General features: G+C 46.2%; 1 protein-coding gene across 1 annotated transcript in view; it reads right to left on the reverse strand.

Annotated features, from left to right (window-relative positions):
- The window catches only part of PPFIBP1 (PPFIA binding protein 1), a 1,178,807-nt gene that overhangs the window by 946,717 nt on the left and 208,120 nt on the right, over nt 1-23,970 (reverse strand). The window contains exons 2-3 of the mRNA XM_029597487.1: nt 20,960-21,024; nt 3,867-3,960 (exon numbers count right to left, since the gene is read on the reverse strand). Of these exons, the coding sequence (XP_029453347.1) occupies nt 3,867-3,927 (61 nt within the window). The 5' untranslated portion in view covers nt 3,928-3,960; nt 20,960-21,024. The remainder of the gene's footprint in view (nt 1-3,866; nt 3,961-20,959; nt 21,025-23,970) is intronic.

Consider the following 23,970-nt stretch of genomic DNA (forward strand, 5'->3'; position numbering starts at 1 on the left):
GATACTACTTCCCCTGGTGAAAGAAAGACTTCTACCCCGATCTCACCGACTTCTTAGCAGAGAATGACTGGTCCGTAATGCTGGCAGAGAGTTATTGGAGGGTTTCATGGTGGCCCTGGAGCTGGGTCACCACATCCCTCACCCTGTCTCTAAAGAGATTCTCCCCAGTTCACAGCATGTCAATGAGTCTTTTCTGTTCTTCTATTCAGAGATCCAATGCCAACAGCCATGCCATTCTGTGGGCACCGATTCTCTCGATGCCATTTTGACATCGTAGGTCACTTGGACCTCGAGTTTTCCGCATTGCAAGCACTTATGCACCAGCAAAATGAGGGTGCCCTGCTGCTGCTGAGGCAGCTGCTTGGCCACCTCCTGCACCTGCTTCCAGACATCCCATGAGTACTGGCTCACATAGAGCTGGAAGAAAGCTATGCGGGCACTGCACATGGCCCCCTGAAAAACCTCTCCCCCAAGAGCATCCATCACTCTGTGCTCCTTCCCCAGGGTGCTGAGGAATGGGTCCAAGACCGCTTGGTTCTCATGAGAGTAGATTCAATTAACACTGATTAATACAGAAGCTGTCACACACTGAATCCGGGAGCCTTCTGGACGAGGTAAACCCCGCCAGCTTTCTTATTCATGGGAGGCACTGTGAGGGGGTACTCCCACATCCTTAGCAGTAATTCCTTAAGCATGTCGTCCACTGGGACCGCTATGACCTCCTCAGGAGGTTCCACAAACTGGAGGATTTCAAGCATTTTGGGCCTGGCATCCTCCTCTGTCAGCAACTGAAAAGGGATGGCTTCTGCCATCGCTTACATAAAACCTGGGAAGGTCAAGTCCTCAGGCAGAGTCTTCCTTCCCTCCTCTGGAGGAGAAGGGTCTAAGGGGAGACCCTCAGAGCCATCAGTGGAGGACTCCATGGTGTCACAGGGGCTGTCATTCTCACTGACATTGACAGGGGATTTGGCCCTGGGAGCTCAGCTTTTGCACAGAGGTGTAGGCACTGGCGGGGCTGGATGGGAGCTGCAGGCCTCAGCTGGCCTAGGCAGAGCTTCCTCCTCTAAGGAACCAACCACGACCACCATATTGGCAGGGGGAGGCTGCAGTGCCCCAAAGGGCACCAACACCAACCCAGGAACTTATGCCAGCTGGGACAGTAATGTGCCAATCAGCACATGGAGCTTCTCCAACAGCGGCTCCAAGACAGACAGTGCCACAGGACCGATGTCCCACATCGCCTGCTCAACTGCCAGCTGTACTGGCCGCTCGAGCTCCTCCTCAAACATTGCCAATGCCAACACCAACTGGGAGGAAGGACGGATGGACAGATCCTTTTTGGAACCAAGAGGAGGATTGATGACTGGCATCTGGACCGGTGGAGACGACTGCAGACCCCCAGCACAGATGGGAGGGCTGGCACTCCTCACCGTGGAGTCAATTTGGGGGCATCACAACATGACCTGGCGCCTCCTCGTGCCCAGCACCATGCATAGACTAAGAACAATGCTGATGCTTCTTCGAGTTCCCTCAATGCTCAGCATGATCTTTCCCCAGTGCCAAGAACACGACATCCTTGGCCTGAGGAAACCAGCAGAGGCACCTTAGATAGGCCATCAACTGATGGCTCGGTATCCCACTGGTGTGGCTCAGTGGTCCTTCGATGCTGGTGCTGCCAATGCAGATGCCAATGGTTCGAATGACTTTGATCCAAAGAGGCGCTTCATCTTGTCGAGTCAAAGACTACACCCTTTCGGGGTCATCTAGGTGCATTTGCAGCAACCTGGATGATATGCAATGCCCCAGGTAGAGGGGATATTCTTCATGGAGGTCTGTGATGGACCTGGTCCTCTGGCACTAAGGGCATCGCTTAAACCTGAACCTGGACATAACAAGACGAATTAAATGGCGAGCAATATCACAATCAATGGCTATGAGCGTCGATGACTGGCAGGCACCAAAGCATTACCCACTACAAGGAATCGACCATGAAAGGAAACTTACTAATAAACATTGAAAACCCTTACTAGGAACACTACAGTGAAGACCAAGAGGGATCTGGCACTGAACGCAGGTGCAGAAAAATTGAGTTAAGCGAAAAAATGGAAACATTTTCCAAAAGAAGCCAAAAAGGCCACAAGTGAGTTCACCAACTACAATGCTTCAGTTCCGTGAAAAAAAGACTGAAGAGGGACCCCCTTGTGGATGCTTGGGCGTGATCTGCATGGCAAGTCAAAGTTCTAAAACTTTGACATAAGTTTTTCATGTCAGGGCTCCATCTGATGTCACCCATGTGTAGGGACTACCATTCTGACTGTCCTCCGAAAACATACTTTAGGATTCTCTCTCCTATTGCTACTCAAACTGCTGCTACAAAATCAACAAATTCAAAATTTTCGTATTGGTGAATCAAAATTCTAAAAGAATGAGCTATTCACAATTTTTGCATGCATTTGCATTAGCAGATACAATTAACATAGATAGCAAAGGTTAAGTACAGGAAGACTTTATTCTATAAGCCTAGTACCAGCAAACATTCATTTGCTTAGTAAGGAATCCAACGCGGTCTAAGTAGTATAAAAAGGGCAATATTCAAACACTATATAGACGGATAAGTAGGACTCATCCAGCTAAGTGACAAACGTTGAATATCCAACTATTTTCAATGGTCACCACTTAGCTGGCTAAATCACTTATCCGGCTAAGTAGTTAGTTAGATAACTCAGGGGCAGATATGGAAAGATCAGAACAGCACTACTTGTCTGGCTAACTTAGCTGGATATGCCAATACTTGGACTTATCCAGTTAATTTAACCGGATAAGTTAGACTTCCTCAATAGCAAATCTAAACTTAGGCAATAGAACTTATCCTGCTAAGTAGCAGCAAATACGGGGATATTCAGCAGCACAGCCATGCTGCTGAATATCCCATGTAAGTTAGCTGGATAAGTCTTAGCCGCTATCTTTGAAAATTGACCTTAAAGAACCTTCTTAGTGATTAAAGATAGTGTGTAATACGAAGTGTTGTGAAGGGTCTGGCTTATATCTGCTCAGTTTTTTTCATGCACACAAGTTACACTATATAGTGAAAATGGAATATGATGCAGAGGACAATATTTCTCTAGCTGTTATTAGCTACAGTGAAAACTTCAGTATATGATCTCAATCTATTTTCGCTATTCATTTACTCAACTTCAAAGAGAGATTTAAAGCACTAAACTGAGCAACTGTGAACCTAAGACATAAAGTAGCAATATCCTCTCTCGCCTTTGAGGAAAGTTTCTATAGAATTCTACATGGTATCAGCACATTTTGCTGTGCGCTGTTATATTGATGACATATTCGTTACTTGGACATCAAGTGAGGAGCATTTACAAAAATTTTTTCGGATGGCTGAGTAATCAGAACCAATATTAAACAAGTGACTGATCACCAGATTGACACTTTAATGAGAGTTTCACTGAAACTATTTACAAGTGTTATTTCAAATGTATCCAAAAATGTGAGGTATTTTGGAAAATCCATATGTAACGCAAGTCCTACATCTGCCAGATACAAAAGTCATGGCCCAAAGCCATGTCTGGAGACAATCTCCAGTATAAGCAAAGGGCTCACAACTTCAAGATAGGAGGAGGAGAAGGAATGCGGTTTTAAGTATTACTCTGCTACAGCTGGATAAGCTGAAGTACAAGTCAACAAAGTGATTTGTCTGGGTAACATAGTCCCTTGGAGTAGAGATCAGAACTTGGGAGTCTCCATCCTGAATGAAGATGGGAATGACTCCAGACAATATTAGAATGCAATCAGCGCAAGCAGTAGGTGGAGTTTCTCTAGTGTTCTGACTCTCTTGAATGACAGCATTTTACCTGCTATGATGCCATCCATCTGTTCCAAAGCAGCAGCCAACATGTCACTTGCATCACTCATCTTGTGATCTTTCCAGATCAGTCACTGTAACAACTAAAGAAGATGTAACTACGTTAGATTTACTTCAAACTCAGAAAACCACAATTATGCTACCTCCTCTGCAATTAAAAATGCCATTTCACACAGCTTTTGCTAAACTTAGAAATATATCAATATAATCTTGCTGTACTTTTTCTAAGCACTATTAACATATGCTCACTTCTCTCTCAAAACTTGTAGTTCTTTTATAAAATGGCAGAAGTATAAAGAGCATTAGAAAACCATTATGTCACAGATATAACCTCACATTTGCAGATTTTGAATTGCTATCATGGCCATGGATGCCTCATCTGCACTTGTGCCAAGAAACCAGTGGCCAGATACAAAGGAAAAGGAGGAGAAGAGGCATGGATGTGAGGCATTGGAATTGCATATTTTTTCTAATTCTCAAGGGTTGCACAGATGAACAAAAAAAATCTTCAGACCTACTGTGCTTCCAGAACAAGTTAAAGCACCAAGCAAACTTTTGTGAATACACACCTTAAAGTGAAAAAGTTTTTCAACTACTGTTGGGCAGGCTTATTTCATTACATTATTTCTATACCACTTACTGCCCCCACTCAGAAAGCAAGGCAGCAACAGATGAGAGAGAGAGAGAAAATGAATGTGTGCCTGCCTGGGTGTGTGTGTGAAGGAATGAATGGGTTCCTGTCTGGGGGTCTGTGTGTGTAAGAGCCTGGGTATGAGTGTGTGGGTATGTATGAGAGCATGTATGTATGTATGTATGTATGTATATGTGAGACAAAATGAGCATGCACGTATGTGTGAGCGCGAGAGAGGATAAAGTTTGGGTGGCACCCTAGCCCCCTAATCCTCAACAATTTCAGGGTGAGTAGAAATCAAGTTCCCAGATATGGACAGCAGGGGCTTTTTTTATTCTCAGTTTTAATTATCTTATTTGATATGTGTGCTGTTTTGAAATATTTTATGGGTGCTTGGGAAATTTAAAAATATATGACTTTAATAGATGTTCTTTTTCTCAGTTTTGAAATATTTATTTTATTAGTTAGATTCTACTACTATAATTGATGCAATATGTTTCTTGATTTTATTGTTTTATGAAGAATGGTGGTTCTGTTTTTTCATTGTTACACTGTATGCAGAGTCTGGCTTCTTGGAGTTTCCATTCCAGTTTCTGTCTGCATATTGGTGGTTCTAATTTGTGATCCTTTATTCTATATTTTGAGGGGGTCTGCCTCTGCTCTGTGCATGTGACCAAGGTCAGATTTTGCTAGCATGTAATGTTTTGATTCCCCAGTAGGTGACGAAACCAACATGACACTGGGACTCAGTGTAATATTTACCAAGCTGCTTTTTCACAGGTAGGTTCTTGCTTGACTTCTTGGTGTTCATACTGTTACGTTATAAGTTTGCTGTATAGATTTTGAGTGTCTTTTGTAGGGTTTTGAATTAGTTCACAATGTGTCTAAGTAGAGGAAGGAGTTTGTGCTGCTGTTACTTGAGGCGTCTGTATGGATGTGGTATGGTATCTGCTTCTCTTTTATGTTTGTGCGCATCTGATTGCTCCAATCAGCAACCTGAAGAGAAGCAAAACTAATTCTGAGTTTCTGACTGGCAGCATGATTTCCTATTTGGCAAACTATTCAACAGCTGATTGGTTGATGAGAGACTGACACACACACACATATATATATACGATGTAACCCAACTTTGGTGGGTGGGAGGGCATAAATTGAATGGATGAAAAGGAGGGCCCCAGGCTCAAAAGGTTTTTTTCATCCCTGCCCTATAACACGCTTCCACGGGGGATCCCTCTCCAGTCTTCCAACATAGAATTAATAATAAATCAAGAAACAGGAGAATCCCAACTCCGCAGGGTAGTGGGCAGGTTTTGTGAGGACTAACATCCCGCTGTCCTCAGAGAACACCTGTTACAGGTAAGCAACTCTGCTTTCTCAGAGGATAAACACAATGGTAGTCCTCACATGGGTGAATTCCTACCTACAAGCTGCTCCCCAAAACAAAAAGCGACCACCAGACACCCAACTATATGCTAAAGGGCACAACAGTGATTTTGGTAACAGAGGGGGGGGGAGAAAGCCTGAACCCAAACAACAGGCCCTAGGTGGGAGAGAGTTAGGTTCTTCACCTCAAACAGATTCTAAAGGACAGACTGGCTGAACCTACTGTTGCATCAGTCAACCCTATCCAGAAAATAGTGAGATATGAATGTGCGGAGAGAACTCCACGTCGCAGCCTTACAGATATCCTCCATGGGAACTGCTTGCAAGTGGGCCATTGACACTGCCATGGCTCTGACAGAGAAGCCTTGACATGACCCCCAAAATACAATCCTACCTGGGCATAACAGAAGGAGATACAATCTGCTAGCCAATTAGATAGTGTCTGTTTGGCAACAGCAAGACCAACCTATTCTTATCAAAAGAAATAAAAAGTTGGGTGGACAGTCTATGGGCTTCTGTCCGCTCCAGATAGAAGGCTAAGGCTCGCTTGCATTCCAAACTGTGCAAGGCCCATTAGTCTTGGTATGAATGGGCCTGGGGAAGAATGTTGGCAGGAAATTAGGGTGCATACACAAGACCACCCTGTCATGATAAACAGTGTAAGGTAGTGGTCCCCAACCCTGTCCTGAGGGCCCACCACAATGAATATGCATGAGAGAAAATTTACATGCACTGCCTCCATAACATGCACATTTTCTCTCATGCATATTCATGGTGGATATCCTGAAAACCCGACTGGTTGGTAGGCCCCCAGGACAGGGTTGGGGACCACTGGTGTAAGGTAGATAAGTGTCTAAGGCCTGGAGCTTGTTGACCCTGCACACTGAGATGACTGCCACCATAAATATGATATTCCAGGTCAGCTACTTCAGGTCACAGGTGCGCAGTGGCTCAAAAGGAGCTTTCATCACAGAGCTAACACTACGTTGAGGTCCCAAGGCACAGTGGGAGGCTTCAATTGAAATAGACCCTGCATAAACACAACTACAGGCTGTACAGAGATGGGTGTACCATCTATGTCATGGTGGTATGCACCAATTTTACAGAGATGAACTCTAACAGAGTTGGTTTTCAAGCCAGCCTCCGATAGATGTAAAGGTAATCGAGCAGTTTTACGGATCTATGGCCTTCTGCTCAAACCACATGGAAAACCTCCACTTTAGTCCATAGGAGTTTCTAGTGGAAAGCTTTCTAGAAGCTACCAGGACCACAGACACATCCTCAGATCAAGTGGTTGCAGAATTAACCTCTCAACATCTAGGCTGTGAGTGACAGGGCCTGGAGACTGGGATGTCACAACCTGCCTTGGATGTTGCGTGATGAGACCTGGGGAAGTCCCGAGACTGATTGGTCTTCGGACAGACAACTCCCGTAGGAGTGGAAACCAGGCCTGTCTCAGCCAATAAGGGGCTATGAGTCCCTTTGTCCTTGCAAAGCTTCAAGAGTGTCTTCGCAACAACGGGAATCAGAGGATACATGTACAGAAGACCTTTATCCTAATGACGGGCAAGGTCGTCCAAGGCTGGGTTGTCATCTGACCTGCACAGGAAGCAGAACTGAGGTACCTTCCTGTTGCAAGGGGATGCGAATAAATATACGTCCGGGGTCTCCCAGAGGTGGAATATCCAATTTGCCACCCCTGGTTCAGGGGACGCAAGTCCTACATCTGCCAGATACAAAAGTCATGGCCCAAAGCCATGTCTGGAGACAATCTCCAGTATAAGCAAAGGGCTCACAACTTCAAGATAGGAGGAGGAGAAGGAATGCGGTTTTAAGTATTACTCTGCTACAGCTGGATAAGCTGAAGTACAAGTCAACAAAGTGATTTGTCTGGGTTAACATAGTCCCTTGGAGTAGAGATCAGAACTTGGGAGTCTCCATCCTGAATGAAGATGGGAAGGACTCCAGACAATATTAGAATGCAATCAGCGCAAGCAGTAGGTGGAATTTCTCTAGTGTTCTGACTCTCTTGAATGACAGCACTTTACCTGCTATGATGCCATCCATCTGTTCCAAAGCAGCAGCCAACATGTCACTTGCATTACTCATCTTGGGCTCTAGGGTCATCCCCCTCTAGGGGGGGGGGGGGGGGGGGGGCATCCGCTGAATCCAAGGAAGCAGCGGGGTCTGAGGACACGGGAGACACCGGGGGGGGGGGGGTGCCGAGGAGGGAACCTTCCCCACCCGGCAGGCAAGCAGTGCAGAGGCCCTGCCGCGAAAAACGCGAAGAGGGCAGCCCACAAGAAAGGCAGACTGCCAGCCGGGACATAGCTAAGCCGCGGTGGAAGAAAAAAAAAGCTGAAAAAAAAGCTTGATTGACAGCCTGCACAGCAGGAGAGAGCAGGCGGGAAACCTGCTGCCTTCTGCTTCTCTGGCTGCCGGTTCTAGCCCTACTCTGACTAGAAAAAAATAAAAAAAAGCTGGTCAACTGCTGCAAATAAATTAGAGGTAGGTGAGTACCTGCAACTTATTGAAAGTTTGAAACTTTTAAACTCCTTTTTTTTTTTTTTTTTTACTGAGCGCAGCAGCGGGTTAAAAAACCCTCTCGGCAGCCAGAGGGGGAACGAGGCCCGGAGAGCATCGGTCCCCACACCTGGAAGCGTCCACGGACTTAGGACTATGCAGGGAACCCCCTCCTGCAAAAGGGGCAAAGCCCCCCTGAGCCGGGAGACTGACGTCTCCCACACAAAAACAGTAAAAGCACTAAAAGAAGGCAAAATTTCCTTCATAGATTTTTTCCTTTGTTTCTAAAACAAGCGGCAATCAAAAGAACTACTTGCTTGAGCCGAAAAAGAAAGAAGAAGAGGCTGACTAGCCTACAGCAGAGAACCAAAGGGGAGATGCTGCACCTGCTGGAGACAGACGAATACTGAAGGGGTAGAGGATAGGCTCTGTCCTGATATAGGGCATCCTTCAAGTTTTAGTCTGTCTTCACCTGCTGGAAAGGAGGCTCAACCCACTGTCTGGACTGATCCAGGTACGTACAGGAATGTTTGCTTTTTTTTTTTAACCACAGCAGCACACTGAGCTGATGATGTCAACATACTGTCCACAAACTTTGACATGTTTTCCATGCCAGGTTCCATCCAATGTCATCCGCCCACACTTAGTCAGCCACAATATGACTCAGATCTTCTCCAAAACGTTAGCCATACACATCTACAAAAGCCAAGAGGAGCCATGCAGGCTCAGTTCTGTGTGACCTCATCTCTATATGCCAGCTTCCCTGGCACACGGAAATGAGTTGTCACAGAACTGAGCCAATGCTGCTCCTTCTGAGCTCCTGTAGGAGAGCATGGCTTCCAGCAGAAGGGTTGGATTGCTGGTTTATTGCTGGAAAAGGGCTACAGCCAAAGCACCAACCAGACCATAGCTCTGCAGTCACCCACACACAGATAAGCAGCTGCCTCATACCAGTACTTCTTCCCGGCAGGATCCCTGCGTCTCTGGTTCTATGCAGACAGACACTACAGACCATGGGAGTTTGTGCATGCTGAAAAAAAGGGTGGGATGATAAGACTGGAGTCACCACAGCCAGTAAGAATGAATAATGTTAGGGGGGAGGGATATTTTGTGAGGGTGAGAGAGAGGGGTATTCTTCAGGGAAAGTGGTGGAGATTTTTAGAAAGAGCAGAAAAAGAGGGAAATGCTGGAGACAGATGTAAAGGCATAAGGATCACCCAAAGAATCATTTAAAGGGAGGTTATGTAGGCAGATTGGGAGGGAATGGGAGAGTATCCACCAAAATAAATTCCGATATGCTCCCAGAAAAATTATGAATAATTATGTTCCACTGATTTTCTCCAGTTTTTGTTCTTGTCCTAGTCAATAAACCCTGAAAAATTCCTGGGAAAAGATAGTTTTAAAAAATGAAGATCCCTATGGATGTGAAAATATCTTCAACTTCCTCAGGTAGGGATAAGAAAGCAATCAACAAGCACTCAACATGCATACCATCAATTCGAGAGAGAGAGGTTTAGATGACACACATGTGGAGGCAGGTTAGAGAAACCACATGAACCGCTACTGCCATATAGCCCAGGACAGCCAATACTTCCCTAGCTGATGCTTGATCCGCTTGTATCAGCCAATAAAAAGGGATCGGAAGCAGCATGCTCGATCCATCAGGAGAATCATTCTCTCTTCTAGAAAGTCTACTCATGCCCTATGAAATTGATATTTTGAAACAGAATCAGGTTTGATTTCTCAAAATTTATTTATGAAACGTAGTGACTGAAGAAGTTAGATTGTCTTGACAGGAAGATCAAACACGCCTATCTGGGAAGCTCCCATTACTAGCCAGTCATTCAGGTAAGGAAAAATACAGATGCTCTGATGACTAAGATGTGCTGCTACTGCAGCCAGATATTTGGCATTTAGCCTTGATGCTGCTGAGATCCTGAAAGGGAATATCTTGCATTAATAGTAAGTTAATTCCACCACAAACCATAGGGAGGAATGGATGGATATGTAGGAATGTGCATTCTTGAGATCCAAGGCACAATCTAATCTCTCGTCTGAATGACCAGCAGGATGATATGGAGTGAGTTCATTATGAACTTCTCCCATACCAAGCACTTGTTCAGGCTTCATAAATCCAGGAAGGGGCTCAAAACCCCCCATTTCTTGGGGATAAGGAAACAGCAGAAGTAAAACCCCTGGTCATGTTGGTCAGGAGGGACAGGTTCTATTGCACACTTTATAAGTGACTCCTCCTCCAGATGCAGCTGAATGAGACAGATCCAGCTTGAAGACTGAACAAGGCAGCACCAGAAGAAGCGCAAGTAGTATCCAGATTCCACATTCATGAGCATCAACAGTCTTTGGTGATCATGCACCACTCCTTCATGTAGAGGGGAACCTTTCCCCCACTGGCAATAGAGACTGGACAAAAATTGGACCCACTTTGGGTTGCACTTGTTGCATCATTTTTTGGCTAACATCTCAGACACTGATGTCCTTGAGCCTTAAGTTGCTGGTGTGGAAGCATAGGTGGAGCATGATACCGCTAAAATTGATGAAAAAGGCATCTAAGAAAGTAGGGACACTTAAAAAGAGAAATAGGGATGCCTCAATTAAGACTATAGGTCAGAGCCTGGATCACCACATGCAGTTCCTTGAGTTTATCTCCAAAGAGGAGACCTCACAGTGCAGGTTAACATCTGTCTACTTTTTTCCCCAAAGTTATCTAGCAGCCTAGGGGATGACTAGTGGGGTACTGGAAAAGATTCTCACCTTCTTTGCTCGCTTTAGCACCAATTCCACAGCTGATTAATGGAGCAGTACTACTACCCTAATCCCTGGGGTTTTTTGTACTCTATGATTGAGGTCAAGCTTTAAGAACATAAGAAATTGCCATGCTGGGTCAGACCAAGGGTCCATCAAGCCCAGCATCCTGTTTCCAACAGAGGCCAAACCAGACCACAAGAACCTGGCAATTGTTTATTTATTTATTTATGCAACTTTTATATACCGTGTCACAGAATACAAAATTCTATCTGTACGGTTTACATAATAATATACAAGAAACAATTAGAAACAGATATGAATACATTAAAAATTTCAATAAAAATAAAATACTAAGATAGTTAAAATCTACTCATTAAAAAGCAAAGTTAAGAAATAAAAGATTCCTCAAAGACTTCTGTGTTAGCTAACTCTCTTTAGGTTCAATTCTAAAAGCCTGCTGGAAACACCATGTTTTTAGATCTTTCTTAAATTTTTGCAAATTGTCCTGTACACTAAGCTGAACTGGCAAACTGTTCCACAATTTTGGCCCTTCGATCGAAATTGCTCTGTCTCTCACTTCGCTGAGATGTGCCGATTTTATTGTGGGTACTGATAGTAAGCCTTTATTTGCTGATCTTAGTTCTCGTTGAGGCACATGAAGCTTAATAGTGGAGTTCAGCCAATCAGTATTCTCTCCATATATAATCTTATGAATCATACATAAAGTCTTGTGCTTAATTCTAAACTCAATTGGCAGCCAATGTAATGTTTTTAGGATTGGCGTAATATGATCCCTTTTTCTTGTATTTGTTAAAATTCTTGCCGCAGTATTCTGAATCACCTGTAGAGGTCGTATAACTGTTTTTGGAAGTCCTAACATAGTGGAATTGCAATAATCTAGTCCTGAAAACAATAACAGCTGTAGAACATATCTAAAGTTATTTTGCGAAAGCAACGGTTTTAAACGTTTCAGCAATCTTAATTTATTAAAACCTTCTTTAACTTTGCAGGATATGTGAGTTTTAAAATTTAATTCATAGTCAATAATGAGACCTAGGTTTCTAGTGGTATCTGTTAATTTATAACAGGTTAGATCATCAAGACAGATTATTTTTTTCTCCTGACATTTTTTCTGTCAAGCACCATAAAAACAGATTTGTCTAAATTTAAAACCAGTTTCATTTGTACAAACAGCTGGCCAATGATTTTTAGGTACATGTCTATCAGTTTAAAAGTAGATTCAATATTGCTTTCTATCGGAAATAACAGCTGAATGTCATCCGCATAGATATAATAAACTAAACCTAAACCAGTTAACAAATGGCAAAGCGGTAAAAGATATTTGTTAAATAACGTAGCTGAAAGGGCCGAGCTCTGTGGCACCCCTGTTGTCAATTTTATCTTTTTTGACATGGTGTCTTTAATCCTGACCATAAAAGTTCTGTGTTCTAGAAATGATCTAAACCAGTTTAGGGTCATATTAATTAATCCTATATCTTGCAATCTCTTAAGGAGAATCTCGTGATCTACCGTGTCAAAGGCCGCTGAAAGATCTAACATTACCAGTACAAAGCTTTGGCCTCTATCAAAACCCCTTAGAACTAAATCTGACAAGGATAGTAGTAAAGTCTCAGTACTGGATAATTTACGAAAACCGTGTTGTATTGGGTAAAAAATCTCATTGTTTTCTAAGTGCTCCTTTAGTTGCTTGTTCACTACTTTCTCAATTAATTTTGCCAGGAACGGTAAATTTGAAATTGGTCTATAATTCTTTAATACCATAGGATCTAAGTCTGACTGTTTTAAAATTGGTCTAATTGTTGCATCTTTTAAAAGAGATGGCAAAACACCAAACATTAAGAAGATCCCATGCTACTGATGCAATTAATAGCAATTAATGTGCAAGGAAAAGATTTATAGTTCCACAAAATGTATAAAGTATATTAATGCAATTTTATTCTTACAGTCACTTTAGTAAACGGCAACTCCACAAGTGTATCAGTAAGCAAACGAATATCAGTCCCCCGACACGGTCCCGTGTTTCGCTGGTGGCTGCATCGGGAGGGACCACAGTGATTATAAATTCTGTAATACAAACATATAAAATCAAAATGGAACAGAACACACGTGCAGTCTGTTATCTTGACTTTTAAACATCCTGACTCTGGACAGATTTTTCAACTCCGCGGGGTGTCTGACTGCACTACTAAAGGGGTAGTCTATCTGATACAGTGCCCGTGCCCCCGTCTGTACGTTGGCAAAACTAAGAGAATGGTGAAAACTCGCATCATTGAACATTGTTCGAATATCAGACTCCTTAGAACCGACGAACCCCTGGTGGCTCATTGGATCCAGTTGTGCCATTCCATCTCTGACCTGTCATTTTTAGTTTTGGAGATCGTTCCCCCCTCAGTGAGGGGAGGTGATTATGCTGAAATGCTAGGGAAGAGAGAGCAAAGGTGGATTTTTACTCTTAATACCATCCATCCTCACGGGCTCAATAAGGACATTGAATGGCATCTGTTTGGTTAAATTTTGGGGGCGGGACTATTTTTGACGTTCTCGCGATGGCATCTGTTTTGGCGCCAAGGCTTTTTCTTTAAATAAGTTGACAGGGTGAGGGCAGTCGCGCTCCATGGTTCAATTTAAAGGTATGCACTTATCCTTCATTTTGATGTTATAGTAGCCTTCTGTTCTGTTCCATTTTGATTTTATATGTTTGTATTACAGAATTTATAATCACTGTGGTCCCTCCCGATGCAGCCACCAGCGAAACACGGGACCGTGTCGGGGGACTGATATTAGTTTGCTTACTGATACACTTGTGGAGTTGCCGTTTACTAAAGTGACTGTAAGAATAAAATTGCATTAATATACTTTATACATTTTGTGGAACTATAAATCTTTTCCTTGCACATTGCATTGACGGTAATTGAAATCTCCCATTATTATTGCACTGCCCAATTGGTTAGCTTCCCTGATTTCTCTTAGCATTTCATCATCTGTCTGACCATTTTGTCCAGGTGGACAGTAGTTTACTCCTATCACTATACTCTTACCAACATACATGGGATTTCTACCCATATAGATTCTACTGAGCATTTAGTCTCTTGTATGATCTTTATCCTGTTGGACTCTATACCCTCCCGGACATAAATTGCCACACCCCCACCAAGTTGATCCTCCCTATCATTGTGATATAATTTGTATCCTGATATAGCACTGTCCCATTGGTTATCCTCCTTCCACCAAGTCTCTATGATGCCAATTATGTCAAACTCATCATTTGAGGCTATACACTCTAACTCTCCCATTGACCATCCTCCACAGACCCACCACAACTACCTGCTCACCCACACGCAGGTAAGAGATCTGGGGGTAATTATCGATAACCGCCTTAATCTAAAGAACATGATCAACACTATAACCAAAGATTGTTTCCACAGACTACAGGTGTTGAAAAGACTCAAACCTCTCCTATATTTCCACGACTTCAGGACAGTTCTTCAATCCTTGATATTTGCTAAAATAGACTACTGCAGCGCTCTACTCATAGGCCTACCCAGCTCAACTACCAAGCCACTACAGATGATACAGAACGCTGCGGCCAGAATTTTGACCAACACCAACCGGAGAGAACATATTACTCCCATTCTCCGAAACCTACACTGGTTACCGGTCAACCACAGAGTCCTTCACAAATCACTTACCCTGATACACAAGTCCATCCATAACCACCTTCACCTCGACCTGGAAATCCCTTTCAAACTCCATACTTCCAACAGACCGATTAGAGAAATCTACAAAGGAGCGCTACAAGCCCCTCCAACCAAAAAGCCACCCACCTCATCTCGACCAGGGACCGAGCATTTTCAATAGCAGGCCCAGCCATCTGGAATAACCTCCCCGCAGATCTCAGGTTGGAACCTTGCCTCCTAACATTTAAGAAAAAACTTAAGACTTGACTGTTCCGACAAGCCTTCCCGGATCCTTCGGATACACATTAGATGATCAACTTGTTCATGAACTATGGAACCGCGCTCCTCCTCTATTTACTGCATATACATTGTTGAGATTATTTACCTGATAATCTCCTTTTCCTTAGTGTAGACAGATGGACTCAGAACAAGTGGGTATAGTGTGCTCGTGCTAGCAGTTGGAGACGGATCTGACGTCAGCACGGGTACATATACCCCCACAGGAAGTGAAGCAACTCAGTAATCTTCCTTGCAAAAGCTGTTATGGATATATGTGTACTGACGATCAATGAAATAGGGAAACAGGATTCCCCTAACCGATGGATAGTAGCTGGAGACCGCCAGCGCTTCCAACCGGAAGGCGTCGACACCTGGTAGAGTGGACGCTCTTATGTAAGAAAATGACATGGCTTACCATGAATCGGTGAAACCCATGTATACCAGCAGCCAGGCGGGATGCTGAGTCCATCTGTCTACACTAAGGAAAAGGAGATTAACAGGTAAGTAATTTCAACATTTCCTGGCGTGTAGCCAGATGGACTCAGAACAAGTGGGATGTACAAAAGCTTTACTCCCAGCCTGGGCAGGAGGCTGCCTGAGGACCGCGTAGGACCGCCCTCGCAAATGCTGTGTCCTCCCTGGCCTGGACATCCAGACGGTAAAATCTGGAAAAGGTATGGAGGGAGGACCATGTCGCCGTCTTACATATTTCTGCGGGCGACAGCATCCTCGATTCTGCCCAAGATGCTGCTTGCGCTCTGGTAGAATGAGCCTTGACCTGTAAAGGTGGTGACTTTCCGGCCTCTACGTAGGCCGCTCTGATAACTTCTTTGATCCAACGGGCTATGGTAGGCCGAGAGGCCGCTTCCCCTTGCTGTGAAGGACGAACAGATGGTCCGTCTTTCGTACTGCTTCTGTCATTTCCAGGTATCTGGGCAGCAATCTGCCGATGTCGAGATGGCGTAACAAACGCCCTTCTTCAGATTTCTTCAAACCCGCCGAGGTTGGCAAAGATATTGTTTGGTTGAGGTGAAATTGTGAGACCACTTTAGGTAAAAAGGAGGGAACCGTGTGAAGATGGATAGCCTCAGGAGTGATTCGCAGAAAGGGATCACGGCAGGACAGTGCTTGTAGCTCTGAGATGCGGCGTGCGGAACATACTGCCAGCAAGAACACCATCTTCAAAGTTAGGGAACGGAGATACAGGCCCCGAAGGGGTCTGAAGGTGGATCCCGCGAGGAAATCCAAAACTATGTTGAGGTTCCACAGGGGCACTGGCCACTTCAGTGGCGGACGAATGTGCTTGACTCCTTTCAGGAAGCGGGAAACATCTGGGTGCATGGCAATGGTCTTGCCATCCCTCCTGGGACCGTAACAAGACAGCGCAGCCAGCTGGACCTTGATGGAGCTTAGGGAGAGACCCTTCTGAAGCCCATCCTGCAGGAAATCCAGAACAATAGGGATTGTGGTCGCATGTGGATTGGTGCCATGAGTGTCGCACCAGGCTTCAAATACTCTCCAGATCCTTATGTAAGTAAGGGATGTGGAAAACTTGCGGGCTCGGAGGAGCGTATCTATCACCGGCTCCGAGTAACCTCTTTTCTTCAGTCTAGCCCTCTCAATGGCCAGACCATAAGAGAGAATTGAGCCGGATTCTCGTGTAGGATGGGACCTTGACGAAGCAGGTCCCTGAAAGGAGGCAGGGGAAGGGGCTCCCCTGCCAGTAGTCTTCTCATGTCCGCGTACCAAGGTCTTCTTGGCCAGTCTGGTGCCACTAGAAGAACTAGGCCTCTGTGTTTCTGAATCTTGTGAAGAAGAGCGCCCAGCAGGGGCCACGGAGGAAAGGCGTATAGCAGAGTCCCTGGGGCCATGGCTGAACCAGGGCGTCGATCCCGTGAGAGAACGGATCTCGCTTGCGGCTGAAGTATCTGGGTACTTGAGCACTGGACCTGTCCGCTAATAGGTCCATGTCCGGAATCCCCCACTGATCCACGATCATCTGGAAGGCTTTGGGGGACAGCTGCCATTCTCCCGGATTTAGGCTTTCCCTGCTGAGGAAGTCAGCCACGGTGTTGTCTCTTCCGGCAATGTGGACGGCGGAGATGTCCTGGAGATTCGCCTCTGCCCAAGCTATCAGCGGGGCTATCTCTAGGGACACCTGTTGGCTTCTGGTTCCGCCCTGTCGGTTGATGTATGCCACCATGGTGGCGTTGTCGGACATCACTCTGACTGCTCTGTTCCTCAGTCTGTGAGCAAATCGCAGGCAGGCTAACCTGACTGCCCGGGCCTCTAGGCGGTTGATGTTCCACCCCGACTCTTCTCTGTTCCACCGCCCTTGGGCGGTGAGCTCTTCGCAGTGTGCTCCCCATCCGCTCAGGCTGGCATCTGTGGTGAGCAGAGTCCACATGGGGGAGGACATCTTCGACCCCCTGCTTGTGTGCCTGGACTGCAACCACCACCGTAGCTGGGTCCGCAGCCTGGCTGGTAGCGGTAGAAGCACGGAGTAATTCCGGAAGCGTGGGCTCCATCGAGAGAGAAGGGAGCGTTGCAGTGTTCTCATATGGGCCCGCACCCAGGGTACCACTTCCGGAGTGGATGCCATGAGACCGAGAACCTGCAGATAGTCCCAAGCTATGGGCCAGCTGGCTCCCATCAAGGACTGTAGACGCATCTGGAGTTTTAACCTTCTCTTGGAGGTGAGGCTGACTGTGTCTGCCAGGGTGTTGAACTGGACTCCCAGGTACTCCAGTGATTGGGAAGGCTGTAGGCAGCTCTTGTTTAGGTTGACTACCCATCCCCAGGCCTTCCAGAAGGGCGATCACTCTGTTGGTTGCCCGATGGCTCTCCTCTCGTGATTTCGCTCTGATCAGCCAATCATCTAGGTAGGGATGGACAAGAATTCCTTCCCGTCTGAGCGCTGCTGCTACTGCTACGATCACCTTGGTGAAGGTCCGCGGCGCCGTGGCTAACCCGAAGGGCAAAGCCCGGAATTGGAAGTGTTGTCCCAGAACCTTGAAGCGTAGGTAGCGCTGATGATCCCAATGAATCGGGATATGCAGGTAGGCTTCGGACAAGTCTAAGGCCGTGAGGAATTCTCCTGGCTGTACTGTGGTCTTGACTGAGCGAAGAGTTTCCATGCGAAATCTCGGGACCCTTAAGTATCGGTTGATTGACTTGAGGTCCAATACGGGCCGGAAAGTGCCCTCTTTCTTGGGTACCATGAAATAAATGGAATAGTGCCTAGAATCCATTTCCCCTGCAGGTACTGGGATAATGGCTTTCAAGGACAGGAGCCTCGCCAGGGTAGCTTCCAATGCAGCCTTCTTGTGGATTGGACATGGAGATTCCACAAACCTGTCCGGAGGGATGTGATGGAAGTCCAGATAATACCCCTCTCGGATGATGGCGAGGACCCACTGGTCCGACGTAATCTCGACCCATCTGGGGTCGAAGACGGTTAACCTGCCCCCTATGGCTCCGTCCCCCGGATGGATCGGGTGATTCTCATTGTGGGGTGCGGCCAGGACCTGAACCCGAGCCGGCTCCCCTCTTGTGCTGCTTGGTCCGAAAGGACTGGGTCCTGGCCTGAGGACGAGGTGCCTGATAGCGACCCCTATAGAGAGTTAAGCGTTGGGAGCTTCTACCTCTGGAGGGCCTCGGAAAGGCGCGCTGGTTCCTCTTGGACCTATCTTCCGGCAGTCGAGATACTGGAGAGGCACCCCATGTGCTGGCCAGTTTATCTAGGTCGCTGCCAAACAGAAGAGACCCCTTGAACGGCATCCCAGTGAGACGTGTCTTAGAAGGGGCGTCGGCTGACCAATTTCGTATCCAGAGCTGCCTCCTGGCTGCTATTGAGGATGAGACCCCCTTGGCTGTCGTACGGACTAAGTCGGAGGCGGCATCCGTAAGGAATGAGAGAGCTGACTCCATGTCAGCTGCCGGAGCATTGTTCCTGACCTGGGACAAACAGGAACGCGTTACCACTGTGCAGCAGGTTGCGATTCGCAAAGACAGAGCTGCTACCTCAAAGGTATGTTTCAGGATGGTGTCCAGGCGTCGGTCATGAGCGTCCTTGAGGGCCGCCCCCCCCCCCCTCCACTGGAATGGTAGTGCGCTTGACCACAGTGCTAACCAAGGCGTCCACCTGAGGGCACGCCAGCATATCCTTGATTGCCGGGTCCAGGGGGTACATGCAGGACAGGGCCTGACCCCCTTTGAATGAGGCCTCCGGCGCGTTCCACTCCAAGTCGATCAGCTGTTGCGCTCAATAATATGCGGTCAGCAATATGCGCTCAACAATATACAATATGCGCTCAATAATATGCGGTATACCATCGTACCTTCCATGCATTGAAACTCTGGAGCTCTGCCTGCCTCTGGGGACCTGCATGTGGAACAGGAAGCATTTCAGAGAATGCCACCCTGGAGATTCTGGATTACAGCTTCCTACCTAATATCCTAAATTTGGCTTCCAGAACCTCTCTCCCACATTTTCCTATGTCGTTGGTGCCCACATGTAAACGACAGCCAGCTCCTCCCCAGCACTCTCTATAATCCTATCTAGGTAGCTTTCTGGCTACTATAGCACAGATCATTGGATTTTCCCCACATTCTTGTTTGTAATTCTTGCAGGATGAAATATATTGGAAATGCTACAGATTCTACCAGAACTTCCAGTATCTGGAGAAGGATAAAGACGTCTAAGGGTCTTTCTTTTTTCAAATGTTAACTCCAAAGATCTTACCTAACTTATCCAGGAACCTGGAATAGGAGAGGTCTTCGGGCAGTGACAAATAAGAACATGCCATACTGGGTCAGACCAAGGGTTCATCAAGCCCAGCATCCTGATTCCAACAGTGGCCAATCCAGGCCATAAGAACTGGTTGTTAGCTCCAAAGGTTCAGGTAGGAAGTCTGAAGGAATCCCTGTCTATGCTTCTTCTTACCCGAGGGGTGAAGAAACACTAACCCAAGAACTTAATGATGATGCAGATGACTGAGGTAGACTCCTCAGTTATCTCGGAGGGGAATTCTCCTGGGGAACATTCTCTGACAGGTTGGACTCTGCCATGAGAGAAGAGAGAGGACGAGAATCCACCTATGGTGATTCGAATGCAAAACCCCTAGGTATGAGAGTGACAGGGACTCCCTCCTATGGGAGAAAATCCAATACTACACAGAAGAGAATGAAGAGTGCCTACGTTGTCTTTAGTTGACAGGCAGACAAAAAGAAAGTTTTGACCAATTCTGTTGCTTGATGAAAGAGCTACTGTGTCCTCTGGCCAGACACTGGTGAGGAAAAATTTTCTTATACTAGTATTTGCTCCTCCTGAAGACCTTCTGAACTTCGAAGCAGCTACCTTGGTGGGGTGCATGGAGATCAAGGGCTCCACTGAACAAATAGGATCCAGTTTCTCCTGATGCAGATCTCTCTCCCTCTCTCTCAGACACAGCACTGAAAAGTACTTTTTAAAGGGCTGCTTAGGTAGCGAGACGACAAGTATAGAAAAATTGAGAAGAATTCTAAAACAGACTTAAGAAATGACAAGGAAAAATAAAACAGAGAGAAGGGTACATGTTCAGTCTGCAGCTAAGATTGAAAAAAAGACTGAAGGGCCTACAAGGTAGTACCCACCTGGGAACTCCCATGCTCAGTAAAGCAAAAGCTCTTTGAGCTAGGAAAGCAGAGTTGTTTCGCACTACTAGATTGGGTCACTCAAATATCATAGCTAATTCAGCCCTGCTTGTCGACTGAGAAATGATTTACCAAAAACATTTCCCTTTGAATATCAAAATTACTTACTTTGCAAAAACGCACTACAGCAGTCTTAACATTCACTTGAACTGATCCATATACAATTCTTGACGCTGAGAAATAAAAACAAAAATGTTTGAAAGTTAGCAAAGCATGCTGATATGTAGCAAAATGCATAATCTGTGCCATGTTGTGCTGAAAACCCCTCAAAATAAAGTAATACAATTATTAAAAAAAAAAAAAATTCACCATGTTTAGGGTATACCATTTCAAAACAGAAAATCAATTTTGTTGCTTTTCAACCCAGTTGGTTTTCAGAAATTCCCAATGAATATGCAAGGAGATCAAGTTGCATATGTTGGAGGCAATGAATGAAAACAGCATTCATACCTATTCACTGGGGATATTCTAGAAACCGGACTGGCTAATGGAGAAATTACTTACCTGATAATTTTGTTTTCCTTAGTGTAGACAGATGGACTCAGGACCAGTGGGTTATGTTCTCTTCTGCTAGCAGATGGGAAGCTGAGTCAGATTTCAAAGCAGATGTCACTCTAGATATACCCCTGCAGTAACCTCAGCTCTTCAGTATTCTCTTCAAAAAGCCATTGTGGATATATCTTTGCTTAAATAACTTGATTAAACTTGAACTGGTTCAACTAATTTCCAAACTGGAGACTGCCAGTGCACTCAACCAATTAACGCCTACACTGGACAAACTGTGGGTGTCTTGAACTAGGAGTAGGCAGCGGCTTACCCGTATTTGCTTAGTCTCAAGGTTCGCTTTCCGAGGTCCTCCTTCTCTGGGGCAGTCGTGGGCAGGATGCTGAGTCCATCTGTCTACACTAAGGAAAACAAAATTATCAGCTAAGTAATTTCTCCATTTCCTAGCGTGTAGCCAGATGGACTCAGGACCAATGGGATGTACAAAAGCTACTCCTGGACAGGGCGGGAGGCTGCCTGTGGCCCACTTAGTACTGCCCTTGCGAAGACTGCATCTTCTCGGGCCTGAACATCCAGGCAGTAGAACCTGGTGAAGGTGTGTAGGGGGGACCACGTCACCACCAGACAGATCTCAGCAGGCGACAGCAGCTTGGTTTCTGCCCAAGTAACTGCCTGGGCCCTCAGAATGAGCCTTAACCTGTAGTGGTAAGGGCTTTCCTGCCTCTATGTAGGCTGCCTTGATTACTTCTTGATCCAGCGGGCTATGATCATCCGCGAGGCCTCGTCTCCTTGCTTCTTCCCACTGTGAAGAACGAACAAGCGATCCGTTTTGCACAACGGTTCCGGTCTTTCCAGGTATTGCACCAGGAGTCTGCCGACATTTAGATGGCGAAGAAGGCGTGAGTCTTCTGAGTCCTTATGTTCATCCGGAGATGGCAGAGAGATGGCTTGGTTCAAATGAAACTCAGAGATCACTTTTGGTAGTAAGGAGGGGATGGTGCGCAGCTGTATGGTTCCAGGAGTGAACCTAAGGAACGGTTCCCAACAGGATAGTGCCTGTAGTTCGGAGATGCGATGAGCTGAGCATATTGCCACCTAGAATACCGTCTTCAATGTTAAGAGACGTAGTGACAGACCACGTGTTGGTCTGAAGGAAGTCCCTGTTAGGAAGTCTAATACTAGATTGAGATTCCATAGGGGCACCGGCCACTTTAGAGGTGGCTGGAGTTGTTTAACCCCTTTCAGGAAACGGGACAAATCCGGATGAGTTGTTAGCCAGATACTGTCCACTTCAGCTCTGACGCAGGACAGTGTGGTTACTTGGACCTTGAGGGAGTTGAGTGACAACCCTTCTTCATACCGCCCTGTAGGAACTCCAGAGGGGTTCTAGGCCGTCCGCAGGAGTATCCCGCGGACCTCGCACCAGGCTTCGAATACTCTCCAGATCCGTATGTATGACAGGGATGTTGAGAACTTGTGGTTCCTGCGCCATCAACCCAACATAAATTAGGCAATAATGCAAATTGCCAGGTGGGTTCCTAAGTAACATGAACAATGTCTTATCAGAGTCTCTTTCATAGTTCCAGTGGCCCAGACTGTCACCTCTGAACTTTAAGGACTGCGTGCGGAGTAGGGTGTCAATCTCGGCCTTCGAGTAACCGCGCTTCTTCAGGCGAGTCCTCTCAAGGGCCAGAGAATTGAGATGGATCGTTGTGAAGAATCGGGCCCTGCTGGAGAAGGTCCCTGTGTGATGTAGGCACAGAGGGTTCACTGCAAGGAGTCTTTGCATGTCTGTGTACCAAGGGCATCTTGGCCAATCCGGGGCCACTAGTAGAACTAGTCCCCTGTGATGTTCTATCTTGTGGATGACCTTGCCCAGTAGTGGCCATGGGGGGAAGGGGGGGGGAGGCATACAGTAAGTCTTCCTCTGGCCAAGTCTGGAAGAGAGCGTCGATCCCTTGGGAGTGTGGCTCTCGTCTGCGGCTGAAGAACCTGGGGACCTGGGCACTGAGATAGGTGGCCAGTAGATCCATGGCTGGGAGGCCCCAGCGATTTACTATCAGTTAGAAGGCTGTGGTTGACAGTGTCCATTTCCCTGGGTCCAGGCTCTCTCTGCTGAGGAAGTCTGCTGAGATGTCTTTTCCTGTGATGAGGGAGGCCGAGATCCCTTGTAGGTTTATCTCCATCCATGCCATAAGAGGGTCTTATCTCCAGAGACACATGCAGGCTCCTGGTTCCTCCCTGGCGGTTGATGTAAGCAACCATTGTGCGACATTACTCGAATTGCTTTGCCTCGGAGTCTGTGGCTGAATCGCAGGCATGCTAGTCTGACTGCTCGAGCTTCCAGGCGGTTTATGTTCCATTCCGCCTCTTCCTTGTTCCATTGTCACTGGGCCGTCAGCTCCTGACAGTGGTCTCCCCACCTTCGCAGGCTCACATCCATGGTGAGCAAGATCCAGTTTGGTGGGGATAGGCTTATTCCTCTGCTTAGGTGGTCTTCCTGTAGCCACCACTGAAGCTGAGAACGTACCTCTGCTGGTATTGGAGGCGAATTGAGTAGTCCTGGGACAGTGGGTTTCATCGTGACGGTAAGGAGAGCTGGAGCGGTCGCATGT

Source organism: Rhinatrema bivittatum, chromosome 4 (assembly GCF_901001135.1).
Source record: "Rhinatrema bivittatum chromosome 4, aRhiBiv1.1, whole genome shotgun sequence".
Taxonomy (NCBI): domain Eukaryota; kingdom Metazoa; phylum Chordata; class Amphibia; order Gymnophiona; family Rhinatrematidae; genus Rhinatrema; species Rhinatrema bivittatum.